Source organism: Trichogramma pretiosum, unplaced genomic scaffold (assembly GCF_000599845.2).
Source record: "Trichogramma pretiosum strain Unisexual culture from Peru unplaced genomic scaffold, Tpre_2.0 scaffold11, whole genome shotgun sequence".
In the NCBI taxonomy this organism is placed as follows: domain Eukaryota; kingdom Metazoa; phylum Arthropoda; class Insecta; order Hymenoptera; family Trichogrammatidae; genus Trichogramma; species Trichogramma pretiosum.
The window spans coordinates 1,851,335-1,868,126 of record NW_019641702.1 but is presented as its reverse complement, the minus strand read 5'-3'; the positions used below and the strand labels follow the sequence as shown (position 1 = coordinate 1,868,126).

At 38.8% G+C, this 16,792-nt stretch overlaps 2 protein-coding genes across 2 annotated transcripts in view; both read right to left on the bottom strand.

The window, feature by feature from the left end:
* The window catches only part of LOC106653804 (nephrin-like), a 212,266-nt gene that overhangs the window by 27,396 nt on the left and 168,078 nt on the right, over nucleotides 1–16,792 (bottom strand). The window contains exons 8-9 of the mRNA XM_023462647.1: nucleotides 11,797–11,953; nucleotides 9,595–9,725 (exon numbers count right to left, since the gene is read on the bottom strand). Of these exons, the coding sequence (XP_023318415.1) occupies nucleotides 9,595–9,725; nucleotides 11,797–11,953 (288 nt within the window). The remainder of the gene's footprint in view (nucleotides 1–9,594; nucleotides 9,726–11,796; nucleotides 11,954–16,792) is intronic.
* LOC106653831 (zinc finger protein OZF-like) lies at nucleotides 12,795–14,598 on the bottom strand. Its single transcript, XM_014373416.1, has 3 exons — nucleotides 14,491–14,598; nucleotides 14,304–14,415; nucleotides 12,795–14,233 (listed from the first exon to the last, which is right to left on the bottom strand). The coding sequence occupies exons 1-3, from the start codon at nucleotides 14,514–14,516 to the stop codon at nucleotides 13,145–13,147; spliced, it is 1,227 nt and encodes a 408-aa protein (XP_014228902.1). The 5' UTR covers nucleotides 14,517–14,598; the 3' UTR covers nucleotides 12,795–13,144.

Sequence of the window (16,792 nt, the reverse complement as noted above, 5' to 3'; positions counted from 1 at the left end):
TTCGCCCCCCTTTCTTCCTCTGTCTTTCGTTGTTTCTTATATCCAATCTAGTCTTCCACCTGCTGCACGCAACCGTGCTAGCTCGGCTGGAAAATTTGTAACGCTCTCGCGCGCAACCTACTTCTACGCTCTTAGCTCTTTCTACACGACTGTATTGGGTTAACTTAGGTTCTTTCTCTCTCTCTCTCTCTCTCCCTCCCCGTCTCTTTTTTTATCTTTTACTTCAATTTTATCCTTGTATCTCCGTTCTATTGTTTTTCCTTCGCTCGAATGAAAAAAACAACGTACGTATAATACATGTAAGCCAATCGGGATGAGTCGTGCGTGCATAAATTGGCCGAGGATGCGTGTACGCGTAAGCAAGTCATCATCGCATAAAAAAGCACGTAAACGTAAAAGTTGCGTAGTTGCATGCATGGCTTGTTTTGAAATCTACAGCGATACTCAGCAGATTGCTAGTAACATTTTTGCTCTCGATGTTAGGAGTTGTCATTGCTTCGTCGAGTAGCGAGCTATACACACGTGATCGCAAAGTCTCTTTCTCTCTTTCTCTCCTTGGCTTGATAATAAAATTCTTCTTTTATCGTGCAGCACTGGCAAAGCACTCGAATAAGGTATATACCGTGAGGAAGAGAGAGAATCCGATCGTGCACACGATTCGAAAACCTCAGAATTTCCTCTCTCTCTCTCTCTCACTCTACGTACTCGTTTAATGTCATGCCCTTTTCTTTGCCAAAGAGGAAGACGATGAACGTAGTAGCTGCTAGGGCGCTTACACCCAACTCGGGGGAAGGAGAAAGAATTGTCGCTGCTCGAGGGTGTGCATTCCGAGTTACATAGAGGTGGTAACACACTGATTCTCTGAAAAATTGCCAACAAGCTCGAGCAACAGATTCCACCCTATTGTTCCCTCTTTGCTCCAGCTCGAGCTCTAGCTCTCTTCCTCCTTTACGTGTGTCTATGTACGTACGATTTGTGTAAGCTCGATACACGGGGATTTTTTTTTATTGAACTTTTACTTATGTCCTCTTACTGTGATTGTCCTTTTTGTACTTTCGCTTGTTATTAGTTCGATCGTTGGTGACATTTTGTCCTGGAGAATTCCAAAAATAGGAACTGAACAATGTGATGAAGGACTCGTTTGGTTTTATTTTATTTCAGCACTGCAAACAAGCACCGGAATTATTCTGTTCCTATTTTTATTGTTTGAAAAACATGTATTCGACCATAGCCATATCCACACTCACTCGCGCATTCGCAGAACGACGATTATTGCATGAGAATGCGTTCTTGTTGGTAATTTCACGCTTAAGAAAAGTTCAAACGGAAAGTGAACTTTCGCGATACTTGGGAGTTTTGTCGAGCATGAAGTACTACTACTACTCTTTGGATTTGCTGTTCTGAACTCTTTATAATCTCTCGTGTATAATAGCTGGGGCATTGTAAAATTGAATTTCGAGCGAAATAATAAAATATATAGTAAAATTTTTTTATGAATGGAGCGGCAAAAGTATATGCTTAAATGATTAAAATCTCTCCGCTCGTGCTACAGTGCGCGATTTGCTAAATTTAATAACGTTTTCTGCGCGAAAAATTAATTCGGCAGTTTCACACGCTGCCGCGTAACTTCGTGCACGTAACATTGCTCGAGTTGTTTTTCTCAAGAGCTCGCCTCAATTTTTCAGCTTTATTTTTTTCCTCCCTCTTATACATTTTATACACACGGCAAGTACACGGAAATGCATTCACCAAGCTTTACTTCTTTATACACAACGAATTTCATTCTTTTATGACCAGACATGGTGTGTAAGTATCGGCTGCGTACTGGAGCTCTAGCAGTAGAAAACTGCAGAGTTAAAAAAAAAAGAAGAAGAAGAAGAAGAAGAAGAAGAAGAAAAGGAAGCTATGCTGTATATGGCTGGCTGCACTAGACCAAAGAGAAGGTAAGAAACAGAGAGTTAGAGAACGTTGCAAGCTTCAAGAGCTATGCGAGCTGCCGTATTACCGCCGCTATTCCCTTATATACTTATAATCTCGACGCGATGCTTTGCTCTTTCTCACTTTTCTAGCTCTCTTTATGTCTAGTACCCGGGACTCCCCCAACGTGTGCACTCGTTCGCCTGTAGCGCGGCGTCACATACACATTCACACAACCGCAATACACAAAACACTCGGCCACCCTGCGAACCTTCCGTTTGTACTTGAACTTATTCTGCAAACTTTCATCACTTCCATCCTCGCACTTGAATTTTTTATACGTATACATTATTGAGCAAATACGATAAAATAAATCAGTATACGTGCGCCGTGTTGTCACACGCGACCGAAAGCAATGAGTCGTTGAAAATATGACTTATACACTCGGAGGGCTGCTGAAAAGGCCATTACTAACGAGTGAACTCGAGCGCGAGCAGGCCATCATATAATTTTACGCGTGTATCGAAACAAGTCAGTCTGTTGAAGCTCGAGTATGGCTTTAAGAAAAAAATCCTGCTTAGCGCATTTCAAGTATCTTTCCCGTTGGCTGCGTAAATTTTTATTTTATTTTATCTAGAATAGCCTCCTGCGCGCATTACAACATCGTGCTTGAATAAACATCGTACGTGCGTAATGCGTATGTACTTGGGTTGGAGTTATTGAAGTGATGGACAATGGCGAAAAGATGCATACATGCGTTCATTTAGTTCATCCTTTTACTATCATTGCACCTTGTTGTTCATGGCTCAACACAAAAAATGAACCAAACAAGTAAAGCGCGCGTTTGAACGCCTGCAAGCTCGTTGAAATACTTTTACATTACAAGTTCACACTTTCCATGGTAAATAATCAGTAAAATTTCTTTTGATTCTATGTAAATATTTTAACAATGACATTGCGGTCTCGATCCTTCAATTTTCTTTGAGATTTAAAAATTTGATTAAGGTATTAGGGCGACGGCAATCTTTCATTCTTTTTTGAATGCCACAATGTAAATTCTCGCCTTTTCTCAGAGGAAGCCCGCGGTATTTGGCGTTGAGCACGCTCACTTGTTTTACTCTTAGTCCTGAAATATATAATATTCTACCTCTATATACTTTGTGTGTACAAAATATTTAAGAAACGAGGAATTTAAATTTTTTAATAAACAAAAAATACCAGTTTGGCAAAAATTAGAATAAAATTGAAAAAAATCTTGAATAGACCGCGCCTGAGGTAATTTCGTAGTAGATAGTAATTTTGTCATTTCTCAAAACAGATCGAAGAAGTCCTTTGAATTTTCATATCTATTTTCCGCAGGGAATATTATTGAAGTCTTATTTTGGTAGTAGCTCAAGGAAGCTGAAAAATCTAAAAACTCACGTTTGTATTCGTTTTGAGGCTACATCCGCACAGCGGTCAGACCACCGCACATCGTAGCATAAATGTGTACCTGTTCGCAGGCACACTGGCACGCAGAGCTCACGCAGACTTGGCCTGTGATATATTATCGTTGTTCAAGTACTTTTACGTACGTATATATACAAAGTGGAAAAAAAAGAAGAAAAAAAGAAACTTGGGTTATACGAACTGAGGCAGAAAATGCACGAACTAGCGCGCGCGCGTAAGCAAGCAAGCGACCGTTGACGTTTTCCCGTGCCGCTTATACATATACAAATACACGAAGAAAACGTTTTTCTCCATTTGGAGCTTTTGCCTTCTACTTTCTCTTTTGTTTTGCTCTAAGCGCTCGCAGTTTTCATATTTATTTTTCCTCGACCCACCCGGTCTGTCTGACTTTGCCACTTATTCGAATGAGTAACTTTTCGTAACGAGGCTATTTATATACACGGTTGAACTTGGACCGGCCGACGGAATTATATGGAGCATCGTCTCTCAGTTAAAATTTCGTCACTTCGGGCGTGCTTCTGAAAAATTGATAAATCGCCAAACGAGGAGGCAGCGTCGTGGAGTGTCGAAGAGTGAATTTTTGAACCGATAGGGTGAAAAAAAGATTTGTTGACACGGGTAAAAAAGTGCAATCGATGCATCGTGTTGTCGAGTCGACCATTCGAGTCGAGAAAATAGATTGATTCACGCTTGGTTGCACCTCGAAGCTCGGTTTCTCGGGGGCTTGTGCGCGTACGCATTGAGAGAGAGAGAGAAAGAGAGAGAAAGCAAGCGCCACCAAGACCACGAATTTTCCCACTTCCTTTTCTACATCGCTTCATCTTTTCCATCAAGCCTGGCCGTTGCTCGCTACTCCTTATACTCCTTTTCCATCAATCCCATTCTCAATCTTTATCTTCGCCTCGGCTTTTCATCAATATATGGGTTTCCGATACATTTATAGCTATATGCATATACGCGGGGTGTATAGGTGTGTGTGTATATGCAGAACATACGAAATACTCCGAGTCCCTCTCGCGCAGTCGCCCTACTTCTGAAAACTCGCTCTTTTCAACCGCCGTCGGTTCGGTATTACGAGAGCGTTAAACTTATCGAATCGAAACCTCCAGACGCCGCCACCACCGCCGCTGCTGAGCGCCAGGAAATGCATACAGCGGAGTAGTAGTGCGCGCGCGAGTCGAGCGTTATACATATGTGTACACACGCACACACACACACACACACACACACACACACACACACACACACACACACACACACACAGACACTCGAGCTGCTCGAGATCCGAGCGCGCGCTCGCGAGCTTTGCAAGCTCACACATGTATATGAGCACGTGCACGTGCTCGCTCTCGAGCAGCTCGAGCCAGATCGAATCTCCCAAGGATTTGCTGCCATTGCACCATCGCTACTTCGACATCGCTTCTCCACTATATATACGTATGAGTTCTCGACTGCTACCCACTACTGCGCGTACATGGAGAGCTGCCTCGCGTTCCTCGCGCGACTCTCCGTTATTCTATACGTACATATATATACGTATATATAGCTGCTGCTGAGGGTAATACAGCTGCGAGGCGCGCAGAGGCCTTGCGGGGGTTTAAGCTTATATATGCAAACGAGCAATCTTCAAGGTGCCTCGGGTCGGACGCAGTCGCAGCTGCAGCTATACGTATATATATACCTTTAGCCTACCCTTTACCTCATCACTCGAAAATGGGACTATGAAAATGCTGGGGAAACGTTTGGAAGCGCGCGCCGACGCACATAGAAACGTATAACTGGATTAGTTTCAAGATATGTATCTCTTCATCAACGCTCGAATTACCAGAGGCCGCCGCCTATTCATGTGTGGCCTGCAACAAAAGCCCAGCGAACCTCGACATTGCCTTTGCGGCCTCAGCTGCAGCGAGCTCTCGGCTATAGTTGGCTCCGTAGGCTTTTTGTCAACTGCTCGAAATGTCGCATTAACGCTTCTGTGAAAACTTCAGCTGCGATATAATGTTGTACATTTTAATGATTGGACGTCTCATCTTCAACAAAATCTTTATCCTCTTATTAATCAAATTATAATAATTATTGATATTTATTTTATGGAACTGACTCTATCCGATTTATGAAAGAAAAAAAAATAATGACGAAAAGCACTATCTGAATTATCTAGTTGGATAACATCATAGATATCACACGATTACATCAATGGCTTAACGGTTCATAGGGGGTTTAAATAATTATATATTTCTATTTATAGTATTAAGCAGAAAATGTGAAAAAAAAATTTTTTTCAGAAAACAGGCATAAGGGCCTTTTTCAATACCCCATTTGAAAGTACTTTGTCCAGTTAAATACTTACAAACACTTAAATTAACTGGTATAAGTCTATAAACCTTCAGCGATAAGCATTTGGGATATCTAAGCTGTTTGCCGTAAAATTCCAAGTGTTTGACACAATTTAGTTGTATGTGGTTTTCATTTTCTTTGATGGATCATTATCCATCAACGCAACCTCAAGCTAAGCATAAGATCAACTTTGACTACTTCCACGTACAATTTAATAAAATATTTTATTCAAATTTATCAAAAATAATCATTAATGAATGCCCTCTTTGAGCCCTTAAACTAGAATAAGTGTACGTTTTTTGTTCTCCCTTGAACAACGATCTCGTGCAGATTTTTTCATTTTCCGTTTATAGTCTGATACTGAAAGCTTAGCGTTGTTTCCTCACGTGCTTGCAACTTTTTTCTTCCTTCTTGCGTACTACGGCTGCGCTGTATAACACCTATACATATAAAATTCATAGAAAGTTCAGCGCCGGCATTAAATGTAAAAAAAGCAATCCACTTAGATGAAATTATAAGGTCTTGAGCATCTTTTGAAATCCCTCGGCTTGAAAAGGGCGATCGAACGAGATATAATCAGGGAGGTATGGGCGAGCTGAGCAGCGCGTGTAGGTGTATATAATGAAAATCTGCTCTCACAATTGGCTTGTCGGTAAGTTTTCTCCTCGGGCTGTACGACGACGTAGTGTACCGACGATCACAGTCGCAACATTTTACTGAGCTCGAGTTTATTTAGCCGCGTGGATATATAATATAGCTGTTATATCCACCCGTTCTCTATTATTATCGTTTTTATTTTTTTTTCGTTGCGCACATTATATAATACGTTAGGTGAAACCTACCCCAAATACACCCCGTTATGGCGGTGGTGGTGCCGTGCTCGATTCCGCTTCCATTTCACTTCCTGCTAAAATTAGTCCGACTTGGCATCTTATTCCATTCAATTGGGGCGTTTTCTTTTTCTTTTCTTTTTTAGTACGATATAACAAAATTCCGTCGACACTCTTTACGATCTTTACGTAGACCGTATAGAGTAGAAGTCAGTCGGGGAGGAATAGAGAAGCAATAACAACAGAGCAGCTGCAATAGCAGCGAGCGAGGACATCGACGAGGATGATTCTGACGATTTTTTAAGGCCTCACCGGGATTTCCGAATGCGATTGGTTCTGCGGGAGAGAGAGAGAGAGAGAGAGAGAGAGAGAGAGAGAGAGATGGGAAGAGAGAGAGAAAGAGCTGGAAGAGGCAGAAGAGTTGCGCTTCGACTATCCGCATGTTGAAGCGTTTTTCCTGTGTATATGTATATAAAAGAGAAGAGGGCATCCTCCAGGGAATTTAGCTGGTGCGATGTAAACATATATACATATATCTACTATACATATATATACTACATATACGGTCAGTTCTATGTAAAATCGATAAGCAAAAATTTTTTTTGTCGTTTGCAAGAATAACTTGTTGTTTTCAATGTCATAAGTGCCCCTAAATTTTAGTTGTATAGAGTTTTTGGGATCGTTTTTATGTAGGGAAAGACAGAAGAGAAAATTTTTCTAACTTGTAGAAAAAAATACATTTAAAGAATTTGATCATTTTGGCAGCTTTTCATTATACAGAGAAGCGTGAAAGTCAAAATCTAATTGAGTTCGATCAGGATTTTCATCACCATAAAATTCACCGTAATTCCTTAGAATGTCAACAGATTCTTCATAAATTTTTGCAATGAGTCTTCACAAAAAATTCGAGACATTTTAAGAGAAGTTACTTTTTAATTTAGGCAATTGGCAATAAAAAAGCTCCCTTTTCCTAAAGTTCGCTAGGACTGAGGTAGGAATTCTTCTAGTCTTAGTGATAACGATGAATTACAGTAACATGACAACAGAATGGTCCTTAAAATATGCTAACATAATTTGAGGACATGTATGACATAAAAAACAACAAGTTTATCATATCCGAAGGAAAAATTGTTTACTCATTCGACTTAACATAGAGCTGTCCATATATAAGTGCTATGGTATATACGCCTCTGTACACGAGAGTGCATGAGCACCCCAATGTATACGGCATACCTAGCCTGGACCAAAATGCGCTTGAATGCGAAGTAGAATATACGCTGGGTGCGCCAGGGTCGAATCGACGCTTTTCCTCTACATCCAGCTTCAATCGTAATTACTAGCGTGTATATCTTTTGCCTATAAATGCTCGACTCAGCGAGCTTATCAGTATGTGCTCGTTTATATAACGTCCTTCCAAGTAATTCCTACGATTTTAACAGAAATAGTATAATCGCTACCTGCGCTCTCAAATGTGTGCGCGCGTGTGTGTGAGCGAGTATGTGTGGGTGTGTCTGTACGTGTGTGCATGTAGGTATTTGTCGATGTCACGATACTTATCTAATGGCTTGCGATTATGGAGCGTCTAGACGTGAGAAGTGCCGATTAAAATGGAAGGGAAAAGTAGGAGATTGTGGCTTGGCATCGGGTAGATGGATACACGTATATATATGCGAGCATGCGTTCGACGCTCTGCGAATATCATGTGTCAATTGCACCTATGTACACCCATACAACCATGAAGCCAATAATGCAGCACTTTAAAATGCTCGATCTCAAATATAAATAGATATTTAAACTTGACTCGTATATTACATTAAATCCTGATTTATCTTTCCAATCATTATTATTGCTCGAAAAATCGAAGAGCAGTGGCTTAATACTCCTTTACTAGTGAAATATCGACAGCATTAGGTTATCTTGGTAATGAGGAAAATATAATGATATTCCAAGAGCTTCTCGAACGTCATCTTTTATCTAATTTTAGACGAAGAGAAAGTAAAGGAGCTTGGGATAAATATGACAAATCTAACAGAGGACAAACATTTGATTTTTATTATATATTGCAAGTTTAAATGTCACAATTTTCATAATTATAATTGAGATGTTGTAAAGGTCTCAAAATTGGATTTTAAATTTACATTGTTATCTTGGCATTGTCTTTCTCTTTACTACAAAAAGGCATTCATTCAAAGGTACAATCTGCATATAAATATGAAAAAGCTCGTAGTCTTCCTTATTGGTAAAAGTGATATATAGGAGGAAACTTGCAAACACATTTATCATATGTACACCAATAATTCCTAGCAGTACATGAATAAAGGTAAAATATGTGGAAAGGGATCTGAAAAACTCGTCACAGAACCAAGTGCAAAGTTGCTGAGAGGATGTGTATAGCATAAAAAAGTTTTCTTTAACTGATTTTCTTTTTTCTACTGTAAAAGTAAGGCGAGTACGTAAGCAGTCGAGCGAAAGAAAGTATGTTTATACATGCATAAGATTTACCATACCTTTCGTAAGTATGGGAGAAAAATTTGACTAATATGGGCGAAACAATTTCAGCGAAAATACGTGTTTGTGTATGGATTTTATTCCTTCCGCACTTGCATCGAGCCAGGGGGGGGGGGCAAATTGTTCAAATTGAAAATTCGCTTTTTATGCGTTCATGAGAAATTTATAAAGTTGATAAATACGATACGATGAAAAAGTCATTTACTTAACAGTCCGAATATTTAACAACGTTTCGCCGCTTGCTACAACTTCCATACCATTCGGATGTATATAGTAGCTACACACTTTTCTTGCGCGCCGGTCGGGGCAAGAAATATACTGCATAATTCATGTCCATTGTAGAAACGCTCGGCACTAGGGTGCAGCAGCGCGCGCCTTGCCGCTCACCGTGAGAAAATGACTCGAGCTCATTACCGAAGCTTATCTCTATAAATTCTCTTACGCAGCTGCATTTTCAAACTATAATTCTCTTTTTCTCGACCGTTTTTCTTATTATTCTTTCATGACTCGATTAATTAAAAAAGGTTGAGGTATTTGTCGATGCAACACTTACGTTGTGTATCCAAGTGAGCTTCGACCAGGGCGGATTGGCTTTAATCTGGCATTCGAAGTAAACATCGTCGCCCTCTTTGATGTCCTCGGCGTTCAGAGTCGAGCCAAGCCTCAACGACACTATTGGCGCGTCTGTAAAAAAAAGAGAAGAGAATGAGGTGGATGAATTAATTTAACAATGGTTAGCTTATAGCCACGCTGATGGTCGTCGATATTTCACGGCGTCAAAACGAGACTTAATATTTTGTCGAGCTATTCCGGGGCGACGAGTGCGAGCGCGCGAACGAGTCAAGTGATGTCTTATCATTGCAACCATTATCGTTCGGCTGAATTTCGCCTCGTACGTATAGACTGGTAATTGCCCCGGGAGCATTGTATAAGAAAAGGAGAGAGAGAGAGAGGTAGGAAAAAAGAGAGTCGCGTGTTGGCGCTATTGGAGAATATTCCTTATATACTTCTTTACGCCCATCCATTTTTACGACAAATCTTATTACGACTGAGCGTTTTTCTTATATATGCAGTTCATCGTCATTGGCGAGCAAAAAAGCTGCAGCCCTCCCTCTATCCCTCCCTCTCTCTCTTCCTGAAATCGAGTTCGATAGATATAGGATAGTGCTGGCGCACTATCGCTGCCTCTCCGCGAACGCCTGTCTTTCTCTCGCTCCCTCTTGTTCTTTCTTTCGCCGCTCTTTCTATCTGCGCAGCCTAGCCAACAAACCATCGCACAAAGAGAGCGTCAGGGAAAGTTTGAGTCATAACTTTTCAGCCATAGTGGCATCGCACGGTATGCCAGACGCGCAGGTTTTACGAGCCTGCGGATGAATGTAGTTTCGTGATAAATTTCTTCGGTCAATAAAAGCGGACGGATGCGGACGCATATCGTCGCGAGCAGCACCACCAGCAGTGGACAGTCAATGCCGCACTAAGGGGACTGCTTTGGCCCAAGCCTTTTTGCCGCTATATCCGCACTGTGCGAGCTTCGAGCTTTCACACAGGCCTAGCCACAAGCGCGCGCGCGTCAACTGCTCTTATATTCTCTACGCCTCTGGTATTTTTCACGCGCCTAACAACGAAATCAATCTTTTTTTTTTTACCACACATCATCCAGCGCTACCGGTTAATAAATAAAAAAGAATATCGCGCGTGCATTTGCATCGTTGAAAAATTTTCAGGGTTATGGATTGTTCGTGAATTGCAAAAACAACAAAAAAAAAACTAGGAAAAAAATAGGAAAGGAATAAAGCACAGCATCTGCTGGTATTGCTAGCGAAAGAATTCATCAAATGGATCCCGTCAATGCGTCAAAAGCATCAATGAGCTTGATTTTTTTTATCTATATACACGTGTATATAATTGACCTTTGTTGCTGGTTACGCCGTAAAAGATTGAACGAAAAATTTACCTAACAACAAAGAAAGCTTGGGTATATTCTATTTTTGCATGGAGAGCAACGTTAAATAAATTTGAATTTATAGACGGACATTCTTTCTGTCAGCGCGTTAGCTTTTCAATTAATGCTGGAGAGTAACGAATTGTTATGTCTTCAAACTGATATTTCATCGAGTGATTGATCTGGATTCTCGGTTTGGTAAGCCTGTTATGATTGCGAGCCCGGTAACTTTTTGAATCTCTGATGCTTCCAAATGCCAAAAAAATCGTTAGATCCACAGTTAACTCGAAAAAATACAGTGCGAAGTATGTGTAGTAATTCGTTATACGAGAGCCTTAAGTAGCCACTTTATCTGTGTCGCATCCATCATGTATAATCCGCGTTAATATACTTTGCTTTAAGCTTGGCATAAATATTGAAGCTCGTGCATTTTAAAATTTTAGCTATGCTTTTAGCTTTTTGATTCGTTTGTAGACTTTTCTATTTTTACGAAGCTAAAGTTTTTCTCTCTTTATGGCGAATGAGGATTGACAAGCAATTGCGAGTGATTGGTTCGAAGTCGAGTCCTCAGCGTTAGGACGTGTAGCGATCATAAAAAAAAGCAATCGGCCTAGACTTACTTTGGCTGGGTACGTGTTGGTGTGTACGTGTGTGTCTCCGTATAGACAAAGAGAGAGAAAGACGGAGAGAGAGAGGACAGAAAGAAACGAAAAAGCTAAAGGAATTGGACGAAGAACGACCGGTAGAAGATGCTGACCGTAGCCTGTGCCACGAAACGGGGATTTAGTTCGTAGAGAATCTGAAATTACTCACACACGACGTCGATCCGCCAGGAGGTCTCTAGAAACAGTCCAGTCACGTTTGGATTTTCCGCCCTGCAAGTCACCGATTTTCCATCGTCATCCACGCCTGGCTCGAATTCCACCCTACTGATCGTACGATTCTCTGTATTGATCGTGCTCTTCTCTTCCTGTAATAAAATGGCACAAGTTATTTTACTTTTTTATTCGTTAAAAATTATCTAATCGTTTTAATATCGTACTAACTTTATTTTAGTATAATAACATAACCTCATAATCTTGCTTAAATTTTTTAAGCATCTCAATTAAAACATTTTTCTGACATTTATGAAACGTAAGAATTACCCATATACAAAAAAGGAACCATGCTATCATTAGTAGAACTATTTCGATATTCGAGTTAATTATATTATAAAGTTAATTAGACATATTTTTACTATATTGCGATATTATTTAGTAGAAAATATTAAGATTTCACGTCCAAGTGTGATTTTCATTTTTCAAATTATATTCTGCTTTTGGAGTATATGTAAAGAAATATTTACAGTAATTTAAATTTTCATTTCTCTCAGACCTTTTTTATTGGCCATTGCATTTTCAGTATGTGCGAAAATCAATTGTCGGGTTTATTAGGCGATGTTGATGAACAATTATTTTATTGCTTTAAGGATTTTCTGATTGCATAACAATAGGGATCAGATACTTGGAAAAAAGTTCAAATGATAATTGTTTGAATGATCTGCTGTTCAGCAACACTTTGAATAGTTGATTGAAAATTGATGTGTTGATATGTTAATTTATGTATGAAAGGTAAAAATAAGGTTATTTACAGTCCCAACAAAACGAATAACAGTTTAAAATATTTTATTATTCTTCCCAAAAGTAACGTATAATTACGTGAAAGATTTTACAAAGTGACAAAGCATAAACATCTTCTTTTACATATTTTCATTGTGTCCAAATGGCCCGTGACCTCTTCTAATGTCACATTCCTAAAGTTTGCTTCGATTATGTACCATCATTCCGTGAAGTTTGAGAGTGTCTTTGCGAGTATATCATTCGTGATAAATGTCACATTTGACGGCTTTGCTGCGATTATGTACACTGTTATATGTCGTTGAAGGTGATGTTTGAGTCCAAATGATTTGTGGCCAATGTCACATTTGAAAGGTTTGCTCCGATTATGTAATGAAATTATGTGGCGTTGAAGGTTATATTTGTGTCTAAATGATTTATGACAAACGTTACACTCAAAAGGTTTGTTGAGATCATGTGTGGAATATACGTATTTATTAAATTCACTCTTGGATCCGAATGATTTGTGACAAATGTCGCAATGGACGGTTTTGCTCTCACTGTACTCATGTACAGTACTTTCTCACTGTACTCTTACTGTACTCATGTACTGTACTTACATGACTTTTGAGGTTATTCTTTTGTCCAAATGATTTGCGACAAATTTCACATTCGAAAGGTTTGCTACGATCATGTACCGTCATTATGTGCCTTTTGAGATGACTCTGGTACGCAAATGAATTAAGACAAATGTTACAATCGAAAGGCTTGATGTGATTATGTACTGCATGTATGTGACGTTCGAGGATATGTTTGAATCCATATGATTTATGGCAAATGTCACATTCAAAGGGTTTATTACGAATATGTACTGCATTTATGTGACTTTCGAGGCTATGTTTGAATCCAAATGATTTGTGGCAAAGGTCACATTCAAAGGGTTTATTACGAATATGTACTGCATTTATGTGACGTTCGAGGCTATGTTTGAATCCAAAAAATTTATGGCAAATGTCACATTCAAAGGGTTTATTACGAATGTGTACTACGTTTATGTGAACTTCAAGATTACTTTTTCGTTCAAATGATTTGTGACTAGTGTCACACTCGAATGGTTTGCTCAGATTGTGTACTGCATTTACGTGCCGTTGAAGATGATGTTTGAGTCCAAATGATTTATGGCAAATGTCACATTTGAAAGGTTTGCTCCGATAATGTACTGAAATTATGTGGCGTTGAAGGTTATGTTTGTATCCAAATGATTTGTGACAAATATCACATTCATATAATTTAATGCCCTTATGTGTAGCATAGATGTGCATATTTAATTTCGCTTTTCGATTGAAAGTTTTGGGACACCTTTTGCACTCATGTGATAATTTGTTTTGAATTTTTTTGCAGATGGTTATTGGTAAAGACTTCAATCCAGGCTCAACATTTTTGCTCTCATAATCAATGAATATATTTTCATTTATTTCATTGGTTTGATTTTCATTTTCTATTTTCACATTTGGTGGATAATTTTGGAACTCAGTTTTGAAGTTTATTGTTGGTGAAGACTTTAGCTCTGGTTTAACATTTTTGCACTCAAAATCAACGAAAATGTTTTCACCTAACTTTTTTTGAAACTGCATAGCCTCATTTGCGAAATTTACCTAAAATTGAGATTGACTGATAGTTTTTGGTAGTGAAAAATTAAAAGATAACTTAAATCATTAAACTCACTGATGCTGGACAAAAATTGAATGTTTTAATGTTTTTGATTTCGCAAGAGTCCTTCGAATCGAAAATATAGTCTTCTGCTTCTGACCAAACATCATATGATTCTTCTTTCACACTGAAGAATAATCAAGTTTTATGAGACGATCGCTATAATAAATATTATGACATTTATAAAAAAGTTATCAAGTACCTAATTATGTTTCCTAAACTTTCCATAACTTCGTTGATTATATCCAATCACGGGGAATTTTCACAATATGCTCCGAGCAAATATTTGAGGTTATTTGTAAATATTCGTGTACTGTAGGAATTTAATTCCTTACTTACTAGCAACTGAAAGCCCATAGTTTAACATAGCGAGGTTATCTCGTGATTGCAATAGCGCCTTAGTAATACCGCCCCCTCTATCCATAGGAATTGCCATAAGCAGTTATGTAGTGCAAATTACAATGTACTTAGTAGTAGACATTCATACGTTTACTGCACGGAAATTTTAAATGAAAACTGCATTCATCCAGAAGAAAAATTTACTTACTCATGCGTATAAGTCTGAATTCACACCAAAGAAATAGGTTACACACGTAATGTAAGGGTTGAAGTTTAACTAGTTATTGGCGCTTTAGTTGGTAATGAAATAATTACAGCAGTCGCATTGATAATTTTACAAAATACATTCTACTCTTGAAATATTAATGGCTAGATTGTTTCTTGGACATACATTTATTGTGATTGGTTGATTTTTCAATATTTTTAATTCATTGAAAATTTAATTATAGCTATGCGATAAGCTGTTTAGTTTTATTTCAGTCTCAGTCATTGAATTTTTTTAGATATCAAATCTTGAAAAGCAATAGTATATTCATTAACTAGATGGTTTACTTTACCTTCATATAAGTCTAGAGCGTTACGTAATGAAGGTTTATGATACAGAACACAGGACTACAGGAGCTTTATCATATGACTTTTATCACAATCGCATCACAGTATGCATTGCGCAACTTAATATCTGCTTTCTATAGAAAAAAACGTTATGTTGTCCCTTATGATGTGGATAATCGTAAGTTTTTCCTCGTAAACAAGTATTTTGATACATAAAATTAATAAGAACGCAATTTTTTTGAGTTTATGCAATCTTCAGTTCAATTTACAAGTGAAAAATCTCAACTTTTTCAGTTTATCAAATTTATTGAAAAAATACTATCTATATTATGAACTCTTTGCACTCAAGCGTCTTAGAAAAACTACTAATCATCAAAGGTATTCATTCAACTTCATTCGACATTTTTGATTTTGTATTGTAAGTTTGTGATTGACATCAGCTTTCCCTCATTTCTTCTTTCTTCTTTACTTTTTCCCTCGCTCATTTTCCTCTATCATTTATTTTTTACACGGTTAAAAGTACACCTTGTCGCTGCAGTGCAGCTAAATCTTGTTATTTATTCAGCGCGTTTTTAAATGTCTTTTTATTTCTTGTGCAATTATCAATGTATAAATTTCATTTCTTCGTTATATTCTCGCAACAAGTTTGAATGTGTTCTTTGTAGTACGGCGCGGCGTACGGCAGGAAGATGCTCGAAGAAAAATGGTGAAAAAACAAATATTACGCAAGAGAGAGAGAGAGAGAGAGAGAGAGAGAGAAAGAGAGAATCTCGACACAGCATTGTCGCAAATTATAAAGACTGAATCGTAGCCAGCAGACGAAAGGAAGCAAACGCGCGCAAATCTGTCGGTATTATTTGGCGCAGATTCGCGAAATCCTTTTTTTTGCGCTCTTTCTTTTGCCGCCTTCGAGTTTGCGCTCGGTTCCTTCTCTTTCGTTTTTTCTTCGAGTGTAACTGCCTTTTCTCATTCGTCTGCCATATTCTTAATTTCGAGCAATAATAAAAGGAAGCCGCAGCAGCGGCAGCCAGTCGACGGACCGTAAGCAACGAGGCCACCAGCTGCTGCTGCTGCTACTGCTACATTACAGCCGTTCGTGCGCTACGCTTCCACGATGAACGTATCCATCTCTTAGCCTGATTTAAAAGGACAGGTACGTATAGAGTTCAGGGAGCACAAGATAGAGATAGAATAAGAAAAAAAAGGAAAAAACTTTTACTGCTCCGGAGGAAAGGAACGAGTAAGTGTGGGTTTAGACTACGCACTCAATATACGTGTTCGTGTATGCGCGCGCTATGCATGTGTTAGTGCTGCTGCCTCTGCTGCTTCTACCTGCTGCATGAACGAAAAGAAATGCAAGCTGCGCGTGCGGGAGCCAAATGAGAAATGAAAAATAACTGTAGAAGCGTGTAACGACCTTAATTGCATCGTACGTTAATTAAATTTCATGAAATAAAAAGAATAAGCAGTACTAGTAGTAGTAGTAGTAGTAGTATTAGTAGGGTTAGTAGTAGAAGTAGTAGTTTTAGTTGTAGCAGTAACAGCCGTGTATAGAGCTCGTTGGAAAAAAAAGAGAAATAAAAAATGATGCAGCAGCCTAGGTCAGTGAATGC

What these genes read in the sequence shown, in the direction of transcription:
- LOC106653831 (XM_014373416.1), bottom strand. Translation starts at nt 14,516, where the DNA reads ATGGAAAGTTTAGGAAACATAATTAG. An exon ending in AGTTTAGGAAACATAATTAG is followed by an intron (nt 14,416 to 14,490) that starts GTACTTGATAAC and finishes ATTATTCTTCAG; the next exon opens with TGTGAAAGAAGAATCATATG. An exon ending in TCAATTTTTGTCCAGCATCA is followed by an intron (nt 14,234 to 14,303) that starts GTGAGTTTAATG and finishes TCTCAATTTTAG; the next exon opens with GTAAATTTCGCAAATGAGGC.